General features: G+C 40.0%; 2 protein-coding genes across 5 annotated transcripts in view; both read right to left on the reverse strand.

Annotated features, from left to right (window-relative positions):
• The window catches only part of ogdha (oxoglutarate dehydrogenase a), a 43594-nt gene extending 32093 nt beyond the window's left edge, over nucleotides 1–11501 (reverse strand). For 3 of the 4 annotated variants that reach the window (XM_039803864.1, XM_039803862.1, XM_039803865.1), the window contains exons 1-2: nucleotides 11379–11501; nucleotides 5055–5438 (exon numbers count right to left, since the gene is read on the reverse strand). In XM_039803864.1, the coding sequence (XP_039659798.1) occupies nucleotides 5055–5294 (240 nt within the window). In that variant the 5' untranslated portion in view covers nucleotides 5295–5438; nucleotides 11379–11501. Of the gene's footprint in view, nucleotides 1–5054; nucleotides 5463–11378 lie in introns of all 4 variants that reach the window. The other variant, XM_039803863.1, reaches the window with a different exon arrangement.
• Nucleotides 11502–17272: 5771 nt separating this feature from the next.
• The window catches only part of adam9 (ADAM metallopeptidase domain 9), a 40970-nt gene continuing 38593 nt past the window's right edge, over nucleotides 17273–19649 (reverse strand). Inside the window, exon 24 of the mRNA XM_039803697.1 lies at nucleotides 17273–18734. Within this exon, the coding sequence (XP_039659631.1) occupies nucleotides 18665–18734 (70 nt within the window). The 3' untranslated portion in view covers nucleotides 17273–18664. The remainder of the gene's footprint in view (nucleotides 18735–19649) is intronic.

The raw sequence follows: 19649 nt of genomic DNA on the forward strand, positions 1-19649 counted from the left end.
AGACTACAGCTGGATAAAAATAACTTTCCCAGTGAATCACTATTTTCTGCTGAATGATCCGATATGTAACGATCTTTGCATCTGTGCCTTTTTTCAGTGAAATTGTGTAAATCTGTGCTGCCACCTGTAGTTTTAGTTATAAATCATGCAGTCAAGGCTGTACGACATCTACACTGTGGGGAAGGGGTGGTATGAATGATAATGACAACCCTGCAAGTGGTGCAGCTCTTAAATTATTTCTGCTCATTTGATTTTACATCTAGGCCTACATTTTTTTCATGTTATAGATTTTATGCATATTTATGCAAGTGATACATTTTGTATTTTTTAGACTACATCCCTCAACCCTATAAAATGTAAGGATATTTTTAGGGCTTTTTCCTTTATTAGAGCAGCTAAAGAGAGACAGGAGGCCTCGGGTTGGATTCAAACCTAGGTTGCTGTCAAGAACTGAGCAGACATGGGGTGCACGCTAGGGCTGGGCAAAAGGGAGAAAATCAGATATCGTGATATTCTTGACCATATACCTCGATATCGATATTGTGGCGATATTTTAGAGTTGACAATTGGGGCTTTAACAAAATATCTTCACACTTAGATTTTAGATAAATAATCATCAGTAATGTGGCTATAATGTCTAATTTGGGAAAAGGCAAATAACAGAACAGCTAGAACAGTCTGGTAAGAAAATGACATCACTTTACTGTAATGCAGCCTTTAAAACCAGGAAAAGACAACACTTATGTCATACCATGATATTACGATATCCATAATCTTAAGAAGATATCTAGTCTCGTATCACGATGTCGATATAAAATCGATATATTGCCCAGCCCCAGCGCACGTTCTACCGTGTGAGCTGGAGGTTGTCTCAGCCCTACAATTTTAAAACACAGAAAAATGTTTACAATTTAGCCTAACTTGCACTTTAAGCAATTCTACATTAAAAAGAAAAAAAGCCTGTGATGCTTATTTGTGGAATGAGAAGAAATGTAAGGTCCCTGCCAGAAATGTAAGGTCCCTGCCAGAATAAATAAATAGAAACAGGACTTTCGGGAATCAAAATCAGAGATCAGAGCCAACATCAGCGGTCAGCAGCCCTAATAATAACTTTAACAGCTACAGACTGCTGCTGTCCACCTACTGTCATCTCATCGTGTAACTAAATAGAGCTTAAAGTACAGGCAATGGCCAGCAATATGACATGATGGTGCATTAGCTCCTGCAGCGTTTTCCCCTGTGTGTGGTTTCTGCTGTTGCTATGGTAACGTAATTAACATTGTGGGCAAGTTGGAAAAAGTATGGCAATTATGTCTGCCATCACGTTAACATGGAAACAATAGCAGCGGCAGCGGTGATACACGCTCGCTTTTTGAATGAACAGATGTGTTTTTGTTGCCCCTAAATGCTCCACGCAGAATCGTAACACAGTGACGTTTAAGGACAATACCTGATATTACCTATATATTTTATTACAAAGTAATTTCGGCCAAGTTGATCATACTCAGACATTTTCATATCATTAGATTCCTGTTGCTATACAACAACATTATTACTATGATGTACAGTAAGGGTCAGTGTCCTGCTGTGGAGCTTCCAGCTAGTTTGCTAAGCTGATAACAGCAGGGCACAGTGTCTGGTCTTTACATAACAACTGTGACATGTAATATGACGCATGTGCGAGCATGCACGCACGCACACACACGCACACGTTTTACTATGACCTCCACATTCACCTCCACAATTAGAAACCACATATTATCAGAAATATTGAACATTTTTACTCCAATCTGTGGCAGAAAAATATGAAAACATTAAATGGATTCTTGAGTCATTATTCAACGGTCCAGTTGAATAATGGTAATAATTTAATCTAATTGCTTTTTAATCGCAGGATGAAGAGGGTTCAACAAACTGCAGCTGCCAGATTACCTTTTATATCAAAATGTTACTGTTTGTTTGGAAGGCTAAGTCCAAACATTTTGATTGAAGAACATAAAAAAGGGGATTATGCTGATCTTTGGTTTTGTTAAATTCAATTAAGATACTTTCTCCTAAACTCTCCTTTAAACCACACAAACGTGCAGGTTTTGCAGTAGAACTCAGGGCTCTTCCCTAATTTTTTTCCACCATCCTCTCGGAACCGTCCCAAAATTAATGTTGACCGTCCGGATTTAAAATCTTTGTTTTTACACATTACCATTAGTTAAAAATCATTCAAAGTGACCTTTAATATAAATAAAGGATCTACAAATGATTAGATGATCAATCATCGACTTTATTTAAATTCATCTGAACAGATTAGAGACTGGAGGTGAATCAGTCACACCACTGATAAAGTTGCAAATGTGTTTTAAATGAAGTCTGGGATGGAAGGGCAATAGACTTATAAAGTCCTATACACTTGTTTCTATAATGGTTCTAACAATGGCAGACTGGTCAGAGACCAATAGGGGTGGGGGAAAAACATCGATACAGCATAGTATCGCAATATTTTTCGTGGCAATACTGTATCGATACACAGACGCCAAGTATCGATATTTTATGATATATGTGTTGGTCAGTCTGTCTGCTTGACAATCCCATTTTGCGCGAGATGAACAAACAAACAAATCTTTTTAGATAAAACAGATGTTGACAGAATTTTCCTTTGGGGACATCATTTGAAATTGGGAAGAAGTTGGAAAAAAGGTAATACATTGCAGTATATCGCAGTATATTGCAATATGTTTAAAATCGCAATAAATATCGTATCGTGACATAAATATCGTGATGATATCGTATCGTGAGGCCTCTGGTGATTCCCATCCCTAGAGACCAATACATCTCATTAATTGATTTAGTTCTTTTTGTATTCTTTAACAGTAAAGCATCATCTATATTACTCTTCCACGTGCATTTTATTTGAAATTCTTAGCACACAAGTTGTATTTTGTCCTGTAAACTGGAACTATAATTTGGGAGGATTGTACAACTATAAAAACCTTTCCTAATTGTACAATCCTACCAAATTATAGTCTTAGTTCACTGGACCAGTAACTATATAGTGTAGACCACTATACATTCATGAAACAACAGGGAGAGGACACCTCAATGGTTTTTGACCTTATATTTAGCTGGTGGGAAATACAGTAACTGATGAATACTTGTTACAGTCATGTTTACAGTGTGCATTGAGTTTATTAATTAATGATATTAATAGTTTCTAGATTTTAGAGTCCTATTTCTTCAGTGTCTTACTTTTCTATGTCCATGAACAAAGTCTTTAGATTTTGAGTTATAAGAGATGCACTCACTCGTAATCTGCCAATAGAGATATAAGAAATGAGTATAATGCCCAACATGGCATCATGACCTTGCGTAAACATACACGCCACTTTCCTAAAGCCAAATGGAGTGTTATCTGTACGCATTTTGAGCTATCCACGTGTATGTTTACGCTGTATACAGCAGAAGTAAACATACACACCACGTGGCGTTGCCGCGTTGCATACTATCACGAGAACAATGTCACACGCGTGTAAAGAAAAAGGTTGGGTTTAGGAAAAGAACACTAGGAAAAGCTTTAGTAACACAAAAAAAACGACAAAAACACGCTTAGGAAAACAACAAATGGTTGGGTTTAGGAAACATATATTGGGGCTTATAAGGCTTTATAAAAAAAAAAAAACTGCTGTAAATCGCCACATGCGGGACGCAATCCCAGCTCTCCTGGGTGAAAGTACTGTGTTTTACCCATCCGCCACCCCAACCAACCTCCTTACGTGGACTTACGTCCCTTTATACTACTCGCTACGCCGAAAATTCACCAGAATGTAGGTCAATGGCGGGCGAATTGCGTTGATAAACACGCTAAAAAGGGATTATGCGTCTTGATAACACGCCAAAATGGCCTACTTTATCACTTTATGAGATCAGTCTGTAATGCCAATACAGTGAGGCGCTGACTGAGCACACTGCGTCGGTCGTCACTCGTCAGACAGCACGGTGGCCCACTTAGTGCTGTGGCCTCACAGCAAGAAGGTTCTGGGTTCGAATCCAGGCCTTTGTGTGTGGAGTTTGCATGTTCTCCCCGTGTCTGTGTGGGTTTTCTCCGGGTTCTCCGGTTTCCCCCACCACTAAAAATATGTTCCCCTCCCTAACTAGCTGATGTGTGGTGAGCGTTCTGGCGTCTGGCGTCGTAAGGCGTTGTATGGCTGCCGTGCATCACCCAGGTGGGTGCTACACATTAGTGGTGTTAGAGAGCAGTCCCCACCCCCCCTCCCCCCAAACGCGCTTTGAGTGTCTATGATAAAGCGCTATATAAATGTAATAAAATAAAAATAAAAATAAACTGTTAAAGTCTTAAAAAAAAGTTAAAGTTAAAAAACTTTTTTGGAGAAAAGCAACCCGACGTCAACCTGCCGTGGACAATCTAATGTTGGCTTCCCCCGCCGCTGCCACCACTGCCGAAGCTTTGAACACTCGCTGTTAAAAAGCACCGAAGCTTCGCAGCTCAAAAATGGTATTCGGTACAGCTATTATTCACCTAGTTCGAGGTGAGGGTTGTTAAGAACAGTCATGTCCTCCAGTGTGTTTTAAGACTGGCCTCCCCTGCCTTTACTTTGGAAAGCTCTGTTATGTGACTGAGCTTCAAGCAGCTATTATTAGTCTGGCTGTCCTTTAAGAGTAATGTGTCTCTTGTTAACAGGTACTTGTGCTTTTCTCTTGTACATGTTTGTACCGCCTGACTTAATTTTTGGGTTAAATACAATGTAACATATTTTAATAATTAGAAGAAAGAAAAAAAAAAAACGATTGAAATAAATATGATAAAAAAAAGTTGTTGGTAATCCTGAGTTCTAGGATTTAATCTAATGTGAATCATTAAAACCTTTGCATATATTCCTCAAATAATTACTGAAAGTTTTAATCAGCTACCTTTTGATTATCACATAGTTAGGTTTTATATTTATTTTAGAGGTGCCTTTGTTTAACTGGACCTGTAAACCCCAATGATAGATCTTCGTATGTAGTCCCCCTCCAGACCAGCAGCGGGCTCTACTGCTCCTTACCTTGTGAACACTCTTGGGGTTCTCCAGCCAGGCAAAGTACATCTCCTCCACGTAGTTGGAGCTCGTCCCGTTCAGGAACGGCTCCGAGGCCACAGGTGCCGTGTAGCACCTGATTGGCTGAAACGTCCTTGTGCCACCCGTGGAGGCGACTGTTATTGGCCGCTGCGGGCCGACAGTCTGAGCTGCCTGTGAGGCAGTGAGCGGGCGCAATCGCGCCGCACAAGTCCTTAAACGATGCATCAGCAGTCCTTAATGTGGCCGACGGGCCAGACGTCCTCAACCTCAAAACGACGACAGGATAAAAAAACTCACTCCACCGCGGTTAGTCCCAGGACAGAGAGGGATAAATGACTTGCCTCCACTGCCCACTGTTCTGTTAGTCCGCTGAGAGAGAGAGACACACACACACTGTATTAGAAAGAGAGAGAGAGAGAGGGTTTTGTTCACATTTCAAACACCACTACTAGGAACAGGAAACTAAACAAGCTAATCACCAACATAAAGTTTTCCCTGTTCTTGTTTTATATTTTAACTTGAGAGAAACATTTGCAGTTATCTCAAACTGTAGGACTTCCCTATCATTACTGTTCATAGACAAGACGTGTTACGAACAGACTGGCGTAAAAAGCAGAGGGGTTTACTGTGTGAACGCCCTGCAACAAGAGGCTTAAAAAAAAAGTGTTCGAGAAATAAAGAAGGGCGGAGGAGTGTTAACAGAAGGAAATAAATGCATGGTGACACAAGTGACACTTAAAATGTTATACCTTAAAAGGGTAACTTGTTTTTTTTCAACATAGACCGATATTTTCCTACGTTTTGTGTGTAAGTGACTGATGGGAACAACAATCTTTAAAATTATTCCAGTATTTAGTGAGAACGCTGTGACCAGGTTAGAAATGTAATCCTATAGGGCAAATGTGCATCGTCAATTTTTGTCTACTAAAAGTGCAAGTGTACATTTTTTTTCAGATTGTTGTGTCTGACAACATTGTGGAAAGGAACCCTATAGAGAAAGACCTTTTTAAAGAGTAAAATTATCTTTGTTACACCAAAAATAGCTATGAGATCGCTATCGCTAAACCTACCATACTCCATTTAAATAAACAATACATTTTCAGAGCGCATAGAGCAAACATATTTTCACATGTAAATCGGTAAACTATGTGTTTATTTAAACCAAACCAGAGTGGTGATTGTTGGAAAAGTGGAAAGACGAACCAAAACGGCTTTTCATAGTTTTATTTTATATCTGTTGACTTTGGATAAATTGTATTTTACAATGATACAATTACTGTTTATTTACATGGAGTCTGGTGGGTTTAGGGATAGCAATTTCACAAACGGTTTTATGTGTAAAAAAGGGATCTTAATCTTTAACAAAAATGTCGACCTCAGTAGGAATCCTTTCCATAATGGTGTCAGACAGACAACAATAATCTGAGCCTGTCAGTGGCAAAACAAGCACTTTTGTGGACGTAAGCTGAAGGTGCGCAATTGCCAAATAACTTAAATTGTAGCTTGTTTCGCTGACTGCAGTGATCTTGCTGGACCAATGTCAAAGATTGTTGTTCCCAGCAGTTACTTAGACACAAAAACAAAGAAAACAAAAACATGGGATCCTGACACTAAGCTCACGTTATGTCTGAGATTACGTTTGCAGCAAACATTTTGTTACCAAGTCAAATATCCAAATGTCAGTTTTAGGCTAACTATATGTCTGTAAGTTACGCTAACACACGTAACATCGGACATAGCGTTAGCTTAGTATCAGGACACCACAGTATTTCCATTCTTCCTTATGATTCCTCACGTCTGTATCCACTTTTGTCTTCATAAAAGCTCAGTTTTTGGGTTCGGCACCTTAAAAAAACTTAAGTTATGGGTAGGCCTGTCGCGATAGTCAATAAATCGAGTTATCGCATGATAAGAAAAAATTAGCTCGATAATTTTTCCGGCCGCGATAATTTCCGTTTGCATGCTTGTTTATTTTCCTCGTTTCTCCCTCTCTCTCTCTACCAAAGAGACTGGAGGACCACTCTCGGTTCCTTAGCGTAACGAGGAGTGAACCCTCTTGTCAGGCGCATGGTCTTTGTGTGGGCGGTAGGCTAGGCTACTCAGGCGGGAGAGAACGAGAGAGTTGGAGCAGGGTTTCCTGCAGCACTTTGCTGTTAAAGCGCCCGTCAAAAAATAAAGTATATGAGCGATATCCACCGTGTTACTCGGCGTCCGTTTTCTCCGTTTCATTCCAAACCCACAGCTGACAACCTGCAGGTGGAGACTGTGGAGACGGGCTCGGACATTACGCCGCTGTGGACTCTTCAGTCTCGCATAGCGGTTTCAGGAAAGTGGCTCCATGTGTCCGACAATGCACCGAACATTAACGGTACAAGCCTACAGCTGTCCGCGGACCGGAGTGTGGAAAGTGTGTGTCTGTGTTTGTCGGCCCGCCCACGGAAGCTCCGACCTGCAGAGGAGTAGAAGCCGCCCAGCGCCAAAATGAAGGCTGAAAAACAGAACTATTTTGGTACATTTTCGCCACGTGGCGAGCTAGCCATACATTTAGATTTTATTTTTTTATTATATATTATTTAAATGTAATATTTAGTGTTAAATAATTGTAAAATGTAGTACAGAGTCTCTAGTCTGAGAACTTACGTGTCACAAACGGCAATTCCACAACTGTAGCCTACATCAGCGTGAAAGACGACATACCAAAGGAGATCAAAGACATATTGTGGATATTTAAAATGTCTTCCAGTTCCAGTGTTAAATATTCTTTAGAAATAAAAGTGTATTGATCTTTGAAAAGGTGTACCTGTAGTAGTAGTAGTAGTAGTAGTAGTATTAGGCCTATTATTTGGACATTATCATTATATTAGATGCAAATGGTCTCTCGATGACAATATTATCGTTTATCGCAATAATTTCTGGGACAATTTATCGTCCAGCAAAATTTGTTATCGTGACAGGCCTAGTTATGGGTTCTTCACATTGTTTGTAGTGAATATCACCACGCAGCAGCTTTTAGGCATTTTTCTGTTTTTGCTAGCAGACGGAATTGACGAGGAGGAAACATTGTTCTTGCTTTTAACTACCGTATTTTCCACACTATAAGGCGCACCGGATTATAAGGCGCACCTTCAATGAATGGCCTATTTTAGAACTTTTTTCATATATAGGGCGCACCGGATTATAAGGCGCATAGAATAGAAGATACTGCAGTCAAACGTTTGACTGGGGTTGCGTTATGCATCCACTAGATGGAGCTGTGCTAAAGGGAATGTCAACAAAACAGTCAGATAAAGTCAAACTTTATTAAGCGTTCTGACAACTCCGTTCACTCCCTCCTTATAACATTTAAATCTAAGTGGTCCGAGAAAATGGCGATCGTCTCAACCATTGACATATGGTCTCAGCGTGGTCCCTGACATGTTGTCATCGGCTTGTCCGCTTCCATTGGCCATATCAGAAGCAAACCTGAACGGATTGGCTAATATGAGCTACCAATCGAAAGCTTAGAAGCTAGGGAATACGATGACGCCCACATCGATCATGTAGCAAGCTGGGCAGAGAGAAGCTGGCGATGACAAGTGCGGAAATGGAAACGCAAGGTTTTCCGTTGTGATCGGCCAGAAACTTCAACATTGCGAGGCGAACAGATCGTTTTGGAATATAAAGCTTGGATATTACATTTCCTTGGACTTTTGTGGATTTATGAAAATCAAGTTTTGGGCAAAATACCACTTTGTTGCTGAAAGGGAAAACAAGTCAGTATGGATGCACTCTCGACACCTCGCGAGATTATGGCTGAATTGTTTTATTGTAAATTGTTTACTTTGTAACAGTTGTGTAACTGCTATAAATCATTGTATGCTTTGTATGTGGGCTTAAATTAATCATTAGAGGCTAAGCTTTCAATTGGTGTGTCGCATGGCTGTATATTTTGAATATTTAATGCTTTAAAGTTATAAAAACGCAAATGAGTGGAAGTTTTATCGAGGTTACAGCGACGCAGTGTCCCGTCAACGGGGCAGTGATCCTTGAGAGGTTCTCACAATTTGAAACTGCCTCTGAAAACGGGCGAATCTCAACAAAGCTAAAAGTTGACGTCAACTTCTCAACTCCTCCTCATTTGGCTCTAGTCTCTCTCTTTGTCACGCCCCAACATTTACATAGGTTACACAACGGACCTGAGGTCAGCTAGTCTTCTGAATCTATGTCGTGCAGATCTCTGCTATTCCATTACAAAATTCACTGCTGAAACTTTTTTATGCGAGAAATCAACTATGTAAAGCTCAAATATGGGCCGCTTTACAAAAATGGATGGCTAATTGCAAATTCTGTCCGACTGTGTGTCGGAGTTCAGCGGCCGGTGCTGCCTGGGTTGCTACATCGCTGTGACTGAGAGCGCGGTCAACAAGCTTGTTACACCCGCAATCTCTTACCTACCGCAGGTTCCAGTTAATCTTATAATGGATATGTGTTTTGAGTTAATTAAACAAACGATCAGGGAAATAAACGCCTCTTGTCCGCGAGTCTTGTTGATAGAGTCCGCGACCTGGAGTCCATCAATGAGAGCTAGCTAGCCTTCTCCTAACGAGACCTCTGAAATTCAAAAAAATGCATTAAATTGAAATCGGACAAGTGTTAGCTAAGCTTTGTAAGACATTGGGTAACCTGTAATATAAGTGCCGTGACGAAATTCAAACTGTAAATATACTATAGTTATGCCGAAAGTGTAGCTAGCTAGCTAGCCGCTATCTTTTCCTATTGAATGGGACATATAGCTAGCTAGCTAGCTGCTGAGAGCGGCACTACCGCGTAGTCCCGGTAGTGCAGTAATCCACAAAGGGTGACTTTGCGCTGGGTATGGAGCTCAGCAGGCTGTTGCTTTCTCGTCAGACTGTGTGGAGCTCCTAAAGTCCGACACGTCTTACCAAATTTGCAATTAGCCATCAATTTTCGTAAAACGGCCCATATTTGAGCTTTATATAGTTGATTTCTTGCATAAAAAAAGTCTCAGAAGTGAATTTGGTAACGAAACATTGCAGTGTCTGGAATATGAGATTCTGTTGCATCTCTAATGTGTGTGTATGGGGATTCGCTCAACCAATCAGCGCGCAGCTCATCTAAATATTCATGAGCATACCATATTTGGAAGAAAAGCTCTTGTTACAAATAGGGTCAAAACACAGGGATGCATAAGGGCCAATAAAATATCAACCAGGCCATTTTCAGCCCAACCAATGTTACATACCCCATTAGGAGACCTTAAGGAACAGTGTGAAATACCCTATATAATCATTCTATCACCCCTTTAAGAATGCCAGTGTATCTCTGCGGCCCAAGAACCTGCCAAATGTTATTCCGTTTCAATTGTTCTGCCAGCTTCCTGATCTACATCCCACACACAGCCAGAGGCAGTAAAAGTTCATAAAAACCTTCAGATGACTTTATTCCCAAAAACAGAAATGTAACTTTAGTTATTTCCAGTCTGTCAGAGCTGATCAACCTCCGCTCCGTGTTCATGTGTTCCCCCAGTTGGAGTTTCCCCGTCTGTGTTTTGACCTTGTTGGGTCTCCACTCCCTACCTTCATTCTCCTTCCCTCACCCAGGCCTGGACGCGCCCACCACCTGCCTACCCGGCCTCTTCATTGGCTGTCTGAGATATCACCCGCCCAAAATAGGACTCCAAAGCTTTAACTATTTGCTACACCAGCTGTCAGTCACTTTGTCCTTTCACGAGTCATGAGTTCCCGAAAATTACTGCTTTATCAAAACATTGTAAAATGATCTCCTCTCAATGTAGCTAAACGATACAGACTGAAGCTAAAGAGAGCTGGTTAACAACGTTAATCTGCACAAATTGGCTACATGATTAGCTTCAGAGATAACTTGCTAGGTTATATAATTAGCCGGTTAGCTTCTACTTTCTCTAATAATTGCCATTAGCACGTTTGGCTAGCGGCTAGAGTAGTGATAATGGAGTAAGCTGTTAGGAAGCGAACTTCATGGTTAATATTATCCTTTTTCTTCTATTGTGTGAACCATAATGTTCACCAGCACCGACAGTTTCAGCGAGTATTTTGACAGATGATCAAACGTACACGGTAACGTTAGTATCCCTAGTGTGTGTGTGTGTGTGTGTGTGTTAGCTAGCATGCGGCTAACATGCTAACAGGTTTTGTCTTTCTGAGAATCCTCAGGACGGATTTTAGTTTTCTGTAAACTGAACCCGGGACCCGTGTGTGTTAAAACACCAGATCAGATAATCGCCCTGGCAAGTCCCACACCTCCTTAAAGTCTTAAATCTCGGTTACTGACCTCGAGAAACGAGTTTCAGTGGCTACCCTCTCGTTCGGTATCCCGGATGCCCTTCGCCTCTCCCGGTGAAATGATGACAGCTCGGTGCGCGGAGCATGGAAGCGACGCCCGTGTGGGGGTGACGTAACGTGACGCAGCGCAGACGTCCCGACGCAGGGGGCGGGGCGTTTCCCATGATTTACTTTATTCTAAAGTATAATCAAAGAATTTCTAATAGACGTAAACGGGCTTTGGTATAATAGTAATAAATAAATAAAAATGCAATAGTTTAATTACTATTTTATATATATCATTACATATATTTATATCATGAATATAATATACAATGTAATATAAAATATGAAAAAACTTTAAAAACATAATTAAAATGTTACCAAATCAACACAACTATTTTCTGTTTTAATCAAGTTTATTAAATTATCACATGAAGCTGCAGGATGTCATGTTTATTGTCCCAGGATGAATTTATCCCAGCAAACAGCACTTTAAACGCAGCACAGGTTTGGGCTCTATGGTTCTGCTCCATGGCCGTTGCTATAGTAACCTGAAACTTGTCAAACTGTAAACTTCAATAAACCATGACAGAAACAAAAGGTCCAGAGTGGAGCGTCGTTGTTTTCAGCTCCAACGGGTTAGAGATAAAAGTTTAACATAATTGACGGTTTTGAACATAAAAATCAATCACAGGTTTCCTTGTGACACAGCAATATTTAATAATGAAATGAAACGTATTACCACAGATAACATGTTGACATTTGCAAAGAGAAAAAGACAAACAAAATCCTATATAAAATCATTTATTATAATAGAAAAACGTGACGAGATTCTCTGCCATGGTGATATCAGTGTTTACTAAGAGATGACACCTGCCAATCAATCATATGGTGTCCCTTTTAGTACAAGCCTTTTGTGAGAAAAAAAATGGATGAGTCTTCCACAAATTGCAACAGAAAATCAGACAAATATTTATTACTCATAAAAGTCTGCTCTATAATATATAAAAAGTCCTAAGAGAGCAAATGGTGGAAAGTATGGAAAAATACTGAAATCAGCGATGCCACAATTTCCCATTGCAGCCCATGTTAAGGGGGGAGACTAAAGGTGCATGGGCATTCTTAACTAACAGATATATCACCATGAAACTTCCCCAGTTGATTATTTACATTAGGACGATACTTTTTTGTTTTAGTTAGAAGTTTTATATTAGTTTTCTGAACTTTTATATTTAATTATGCAAATTAGGCATTGTCTCATTAAATATGTGCTAATTTGCATAAATATATGTGTTTCTTAACCATACCCTTGCTCCACTTTTTTGCTTCCTAAAATAATATTTAAAAGGGTACGGGTTTTTTTTCAACCTGGACCCTATTTTTTTATTTTTCTGACCGTGTGCATTTTCCATTACAGCCCGGTTTGTGGCTGCCGGTTGGAGCGTTCTCACTCAATACTGGTCTAAAGATTTCAAAGATTTTTGTTCACATTAGTCACTTAGACACCAATGGAAAATAGGTTCCAAGTTAAAAATACCAAAACAGCTTTATTTATGCAAATTAGCACATATTTAATAAGATAATGCATTATTTGCATAATTAGATATAAAAGTTCAGGAAACTTGTAATAAAAATTGATTGTCTTAATCAACTGGGGAAGTTTCATGGTGATATTTGTTAGTTTTATATATTTTCCATATTCCCATGCGCTGCAATGGGAGATTGTGGCATCACCAAATTCTGTATGTTTCAATACATTCCACCACTTGGATCTCTTAGGACTTTGTTTATGTTGTAGAGGAGACTTTTATGAGACTAGATCAGTTGAAAGAGTTTCTATTGCAATGTGTGTGGGGTCATGTTGCATAATGCCTGTACTATTTACCTGCTGTGGTACAACGCACACATACAGTATACACAGGTTTAGCATAAATATACTGTAACTGCACCATGAGACTCTTGTCCTGAGTTTTACCTCTCAGGCTGCCTACCCCCCTACTTTTTAAGAAGAGTCTTAAGTTAGTAACAAGTAGGATTTAAGTGTTACTGTAAGTGTACTGTAGTTTGGAAGGAATCTCTGCCTCGAGGACCAAACTCAGGGTATATCTCCCCAACATTTTTCTTGATTCTGTTATTACACATCATCCATCACGTCATCCACATCTAAACTACTGTCTGGATACGAATAAGAATCTACCATTTAAAGGACCAGTCTGGTGTTATCTCACTCACACACTCACACACACACACACACACACACTCTCACACACACACACACACACACACACACACACACACACACACACACACACACACACACACACACACACACACACACACACACACACACACACACACACACACACACACACACACACACACACACACACACACACACACACACACACACACCAAATCATGTTTGGACTCAAACCAACAAAAAGAAAAAAAAATACCGATGACTTTAAAAACACCTCAAATATATGGTTTCATTTATTATTTTTAAACAACAATACACTTCCATTTTCAGGCCGGTGTCGTCTTCGCTGAGGGCGCCGTGCTAAATGTTTGCCTTCTTCATTAGATTTTAAAAGATTGTAAATGTATACTGTAATCTACATAATACTTTAAAATAAATTACAGCAGATATTTGAGATCTTATGATATAAAATCAAAGTAGTTAAAAGAATGAAATATTACAAAAGCATTTACCCAGTGGTTGTTTGCAAAGGTTGGCCCAGTGATGTTTTTAACAACAATGCAGCTCTATTGCACAGAGGAAGGAAATACTATATATTAGGCTGTGACACACACACACAAAGTTAGAAGATACATTCACTGCTGGTTTGAGTCTAAACATGAGATTTGTTGATTTTAAGAAAAATGGGGAATATCACCAGACTTATTTTAACTTTAAAGCAATCAGCAGCAGCAGAAGTAGTAGTTTACGGACTGTAATTTGATGCTTTTGTAAACTTCAGCTTCAGCTGTTCTCACGTCTCTAAATAACTTCAGTCTGAACGGTTTGTTCTCAAGACCTTTTCTTTTCTTTTCCTCAGGAATAACATTCTGGGGGAACTGATTATGCTTACATTTTTTTGGCATGAATACGATGAAATGGCACAATATTAGCCCTATGAGTGTCTTCTTTTAATCATCAGTCCGTTCACACCGATTTCTGTGCAAAAACACTCAAGACAGCAAATTAAAAATATACTAAAGCAGATAAAAACATCAACACAATGTTCTCCTCACACAGTGCATCCAGGTTCATTAATTGCAGTGTGCGGCTAACTGGCTAACAATGCTAACTGTCAGTTAACAGCAGATGTGGCCGGTCAGACAGACAAACAGAAACATTTGGTTTATTGGTGGTGTAAAAATCCCTGGTTTGAATGAAACCTGTGATTGGGGGCGGCAGGGATCCCTCCCTCCGGTGTTAAGTGACTGTGATGGTTGCTGCCGAGCATTCACACAACACGAGAGAAACTAAAAGGTCCTGAATGTTTTTAAATCAGTCTACAGTCAGGAGTCTGATTGTGTTTCGGTTAGTTTCTCACATCCAGGTGATGTTGGTGTTAAAGACGGGGCGGACAACAAGTTTGGACACTTTTTAGGACTTTAAAGCAGGTGTTCCAATGGTGTGAGCTGTGAGTCTAACGGATCATTTTCACCTTTAGACAATTCAACACTGTTAACCATCTTCAATCTGTGATGTTCAGTAGATTTAACAGACCATGAACTGTTGTAATTTATACCTCTTAGCATTTAGAGTGTGTCATTTCCTGTCATCTCTCTACTGTCATAAAGGCATAATATATACAATAAATCTGTTCTTCTTCCTCCTCTTTTAGATGTCAAACAACACAGTGCATTAGAGCCAACAGGCTTACATCACTTTTTTCTAAAAGTTCCATTTTCCTGGTCCACACTAAAACATGAGAGCAGCGTTGTTCCACCTTAAGCCATTCTGAAGCACCGTTTTTGAAAATAAAAGCACAACCTCTGACCTCCATAGTGGGACCTTTTTACATCACTGATATTCTGACTGATCAGACTCCACTGGAGCTGCTGGAAATATCAGGAGGTCTCCTCATGAACATTTAGTTTTCCACAAGAGATACTGAACATCAGATATTATTTAACGGTGTTGAAGTGTTTCAGAGGAGATTTGCTTTGTTATAAAACTAATCGAGGTCAGCGTACTTTTCTTGCAGAAAGTCACAAACATCAACGTACCGCACGGGGGTGGAGGGGAAGTAAAACTCAGAAGAGCTTTGCACTCAAGACAGTGTTGCATACTGAGATTTTACAATTCTGGAGAGAGAGAGAACGCCGGGCGAACCGGGTGGTGGAGACCAAGCGTGCCCGCGCACAGCAGCAGGGGTACTGTACATTCCTACTACAGTGCTGAGCAGAGGGGAAGTGCAATCAGACGGCACCAGTGCTTTAATTCAGAGAAAGAAATGTCTGCGTCTTCAAACCAGCCAATCAAAGTGAAGCACTTCTCAGTACATCTAATTGACCCTTATCTAAACCTCATTGTTGAACTAAAATTAACAATTTTAACAATAGAAAACACAATCAATTTCAGCCAGAGACTTTTCTCGTTCTATTGTTTTTGAGGGCGCTTAATAGTGGTTAGATAATGGTAATAGAAATAATGGTAATTAGCTTGGCAAGGTGCTACAAAGCTTTCATTTCAGCAAAACCATCAGTTATAAAAGAGAAGCTGCTCCTGTCTGAATTAAAGAACCCATTGTTTTAAAAAAAATACTGTTCAATTTAATGGTAAATCATTTTTTAAAAAATCATTAAAATTGGCCTTTTAAGAGCCCCTATTATTTTTGGATTTTCCCATTTTTAGTATGTTATATAGTGTTTTGTGAATGTAATAGATGTATAAAGTACAAAAAAAAAACACATTTCACTCCAAATGAAGCTTTCTCTCCCACAGACAGCACTTTTTCTCAACTGCCTAAAAACGGCTCGCCCACATTCCTGTTTGAAATTCCCCCATTAGTGATGTCACTGATTGAGAAAGCCAGCCCAGCGTTTCATATGTGCCGTCTGTTGGTGCTGCCTGAGCAAGCACAGCCCGCTCAGTGGCTTGTTTGTATTTGGTTGACCAATCACAACAGAGAGGCCCAGCTGACCAATCAGAGCAGACAGGGCTTTTTAGGAAGGCGGGCCAAGAGCTCAGACCGAGTGTTTCAGAGAGAGGCACTGCAGCAATGGGCAGTATGAGAAACATAATGTTTTTTGAACATCAAGGCGTAAACCTATTCTAGTAGACCCCAGGAGTACAGAGATTACGCTGAAAAGGAGTATAATAGGGGCTCTTTATGTTTGCTCTTAGCAAGCAAACATTCGTTAGCAAGCTGGCTAGCTTACTATATAGTAAATACTTACTAGTGTTAACATGGTGAAATATGGAATATACTGTAGCTAATAACTTGTCAGTTAGAAGCTAGCAAATGTCAGTGTTTGAAAAACTGAGATTTATATTCTACTGTCTTTGTTAAATATTTAAACTGTTTGCATAAAATACCATATTATAATGATTGCTCTCACAAGATAACATGGAACCATTGGCTATCTTGTCTGAGCACAGTATGATGCTGAGGAAAGAACATGCACTCCCTGACCAGATAACAACTGACGACATCAAATTGTATTTCACTCATAAATAAGCCGATGTAGAGGGCTTCCAGTTATGGTGCTTTTCCGTTACATGGTAACTGCTCGCCTCGCCTCGACTCTACTCTACTTTTTTGGTTTTCCATTACGTTACCTGTTAACAAGTACTTTTTTTTAGTACCAGCTCAGTCAAGGTTCCAAGCGAGCTGAGGCGATACCAAAAGGTGACGTGAAAGCGACAGAGGGGGGTGTCCTGAACAAACCGGACATTTTTAATCAGTTTAGCCAGCTGTGGGTTTTTTTGCTGCCTCCAACTTCATTTGAAAAAAAATGGGTCTTCTGGCTGTGGTAACAACAACACACCTTCGACGTTCTGCGTTTGTGTCGCGTTAGGTTCACAGCAGTTTACTGTGGCGCTGACCTGATGACCAGCCACGCTGAGGTGGTACTAAAATCTGCAATGGAAAACCTACGTACAGTGTGTCGAGTTGAGCAGGTACCATGTAATGGAAAAACGCCATTAGTCACTTCTGTACTTATGCTGTGAGTACTGTAACTGATTCCTTGTGTTTGCAAGTAAAAATTTACTTTGATATAACTTCAGTGGTTCTGTCTATCCTTTAAAAATGTAATTATTCTAACAGTCAGTTAACAAGCCAGCTCACTGATGACATTAATTTACTGGCTGTCTGGTGAAGTACCTAATGTCAATAATTATTAATAAATGTAGGGTAGTGACTGGGAAGCTACTGGTCTAGTGGCATTAGCTCACAAGCATGTAAGCTTGCTAGCACTGCTAGCTGTTAAACATTACCAAACTGGCTAGCTAAATATACAGTGAATATTTTATAACGCATGAAATTTGAGAAACACTGTTGCTACGTAGCGCTTGCTCACAACATTGTAAGCCTGCTAGCGTTGTTAGCTAGCCGGTTTTAATTAACTAATTTTAGAGTACAAAATGTTGATGATAATGAATTTGATGACTCAGCAGTGTCACCTGTTTAACTGGTAACAAGGCCGATTAGCATTAGCTCATGAACTTGTAAGCTTAGCTATCAATCATTAGTTAACAAACTGGCAAGCTAACTACATATATTTTGTAATGCTAGCAGTAGTATAACATTTGGGAAACACTGCAGCTAACAAGCATTAATTGTAACCTTGGAACCCTAACCCACAACTGTTTGTAAGTTAGCCAGCATGCTAAATAAATTCATTTAAATTAGTGAAATTATTAGAAGAGCTTTTAACAGCAGGAATACAAAATGTGGTGAATACATTTTTGATTGGGTAAGAACAAGTTCATCTAGTAGTTGGCTTGTTGATGTCACAGGTAACTGTTCTGAAATTGATTGGCTGGTTTGGTGATAGAGCAGACAATGCGTCACAAAAAGAAAGAAAGAAAGTCTGTAGAGAACAGTAGCTGCTTCAGTTCAGTCCCGATGTCTGACTGGGTGTAGTTTCCTGGTGAAGCGGCCCAGTTCCTGGTCCAGTTCGTAGTGCAGGACCGGCTGTCTGCCATCTTGTCTCCAGAATCCTTACCTGGCTGTTGCTAGGTAACCAGCTTTGAGTGTTGGGTGACTGGGGTTGAAGAGTAGGAGAAAAAGAGGCGGTGCCATCCAGGTGGGGTGGGCAGGGCCCCCTGATTGGTTAAACAGGCGGAGCGGGGGCAGGTCTTTGAGGCACCAGAGGCTGAGATGCAGCGGAAGGTTTCGGTTTTCTGAGAGAGAAATACAAAATAAAAAAGAGAAGTCAACAACCCTTGGTGCTGCACCACAATGTCTCCTTTTTACATTTCTATTTATACACCTGTTCAAAACAACAACATACAAAATGTTATTTAGACAGATTGCTGCTGTTGGAAGATGTTTTTTTAGGACCAGTTAACTAAGAGTTAGCTTACTCTGCTCACAGTCTTCATCAGCGGGTGGAGTTTGCTCAGTTGTCATGGAAATATCTCAGGTGTCATCACATCACATTACTCCTGAGCAAGACTTTTAGATGCAGTTAAAATGCCCGTAAAAAGCTAGTAAGAGGTAACCTGATGGTATGTAACACTGAACTATCTGCAAGCAGTCATTGGAAACTGTTTGGAAAAGGGCAGGCCCTTTAAAAAAAATACCTGGCAGGTGATTGGATGTATCAACAGTCTATCAAACTCATGCTAAAGTCAGTCGGGAGAAGAGCAGAAACATTTTTTCCATCAAGAAAAGCCTTCAGTGCGGTTCTTTGCTCTTCATTCAATTAGGAAATACTCTCCAGTTCTGATATAACTGATGCTTTTGCAGCATCTATGCTAACCTCTTCAGGAGCTGCCATTGTTGTTTTGAAAGAGCAGTCGCCTCTCCGTATCGTCACACAGACCTAAACCACGCACGTAGCTGCCAGTAGCACCTCACAGGATGCTGATTGAGCCACTATGATTTAGACACATATGTATTAAAGCCTGACAAGATGGACTATTGTGTGCTGTCGTGATATTGCTAGAATCCAGCATCTGTGCAAGATAAAGTAAGATGACTTTGTGTTGAGATTTTGGGCGTTGAATTTGTGTGTTGTGTTCCAGAAGCTGAATGAATGAATGAATGAATATATATATATATATATATATAAATATATAAAAGAGTTGGGATCT

The sequence above is a fragment of the Perca fluviatilis genome, chromosome 6, assembly GCF_010015445.1.
Source record: "Perca fluviatilis chromosome 6, GENO_Pfluv_1.0, whole genome shotgun sequence".
In the NCBI taxonomy this organism is placed as follows: Eukaryota; Metazoa; Chordata; class Actinopteri; order Perciformes; family Percidae; genus Perca; species Perca fluviatilis.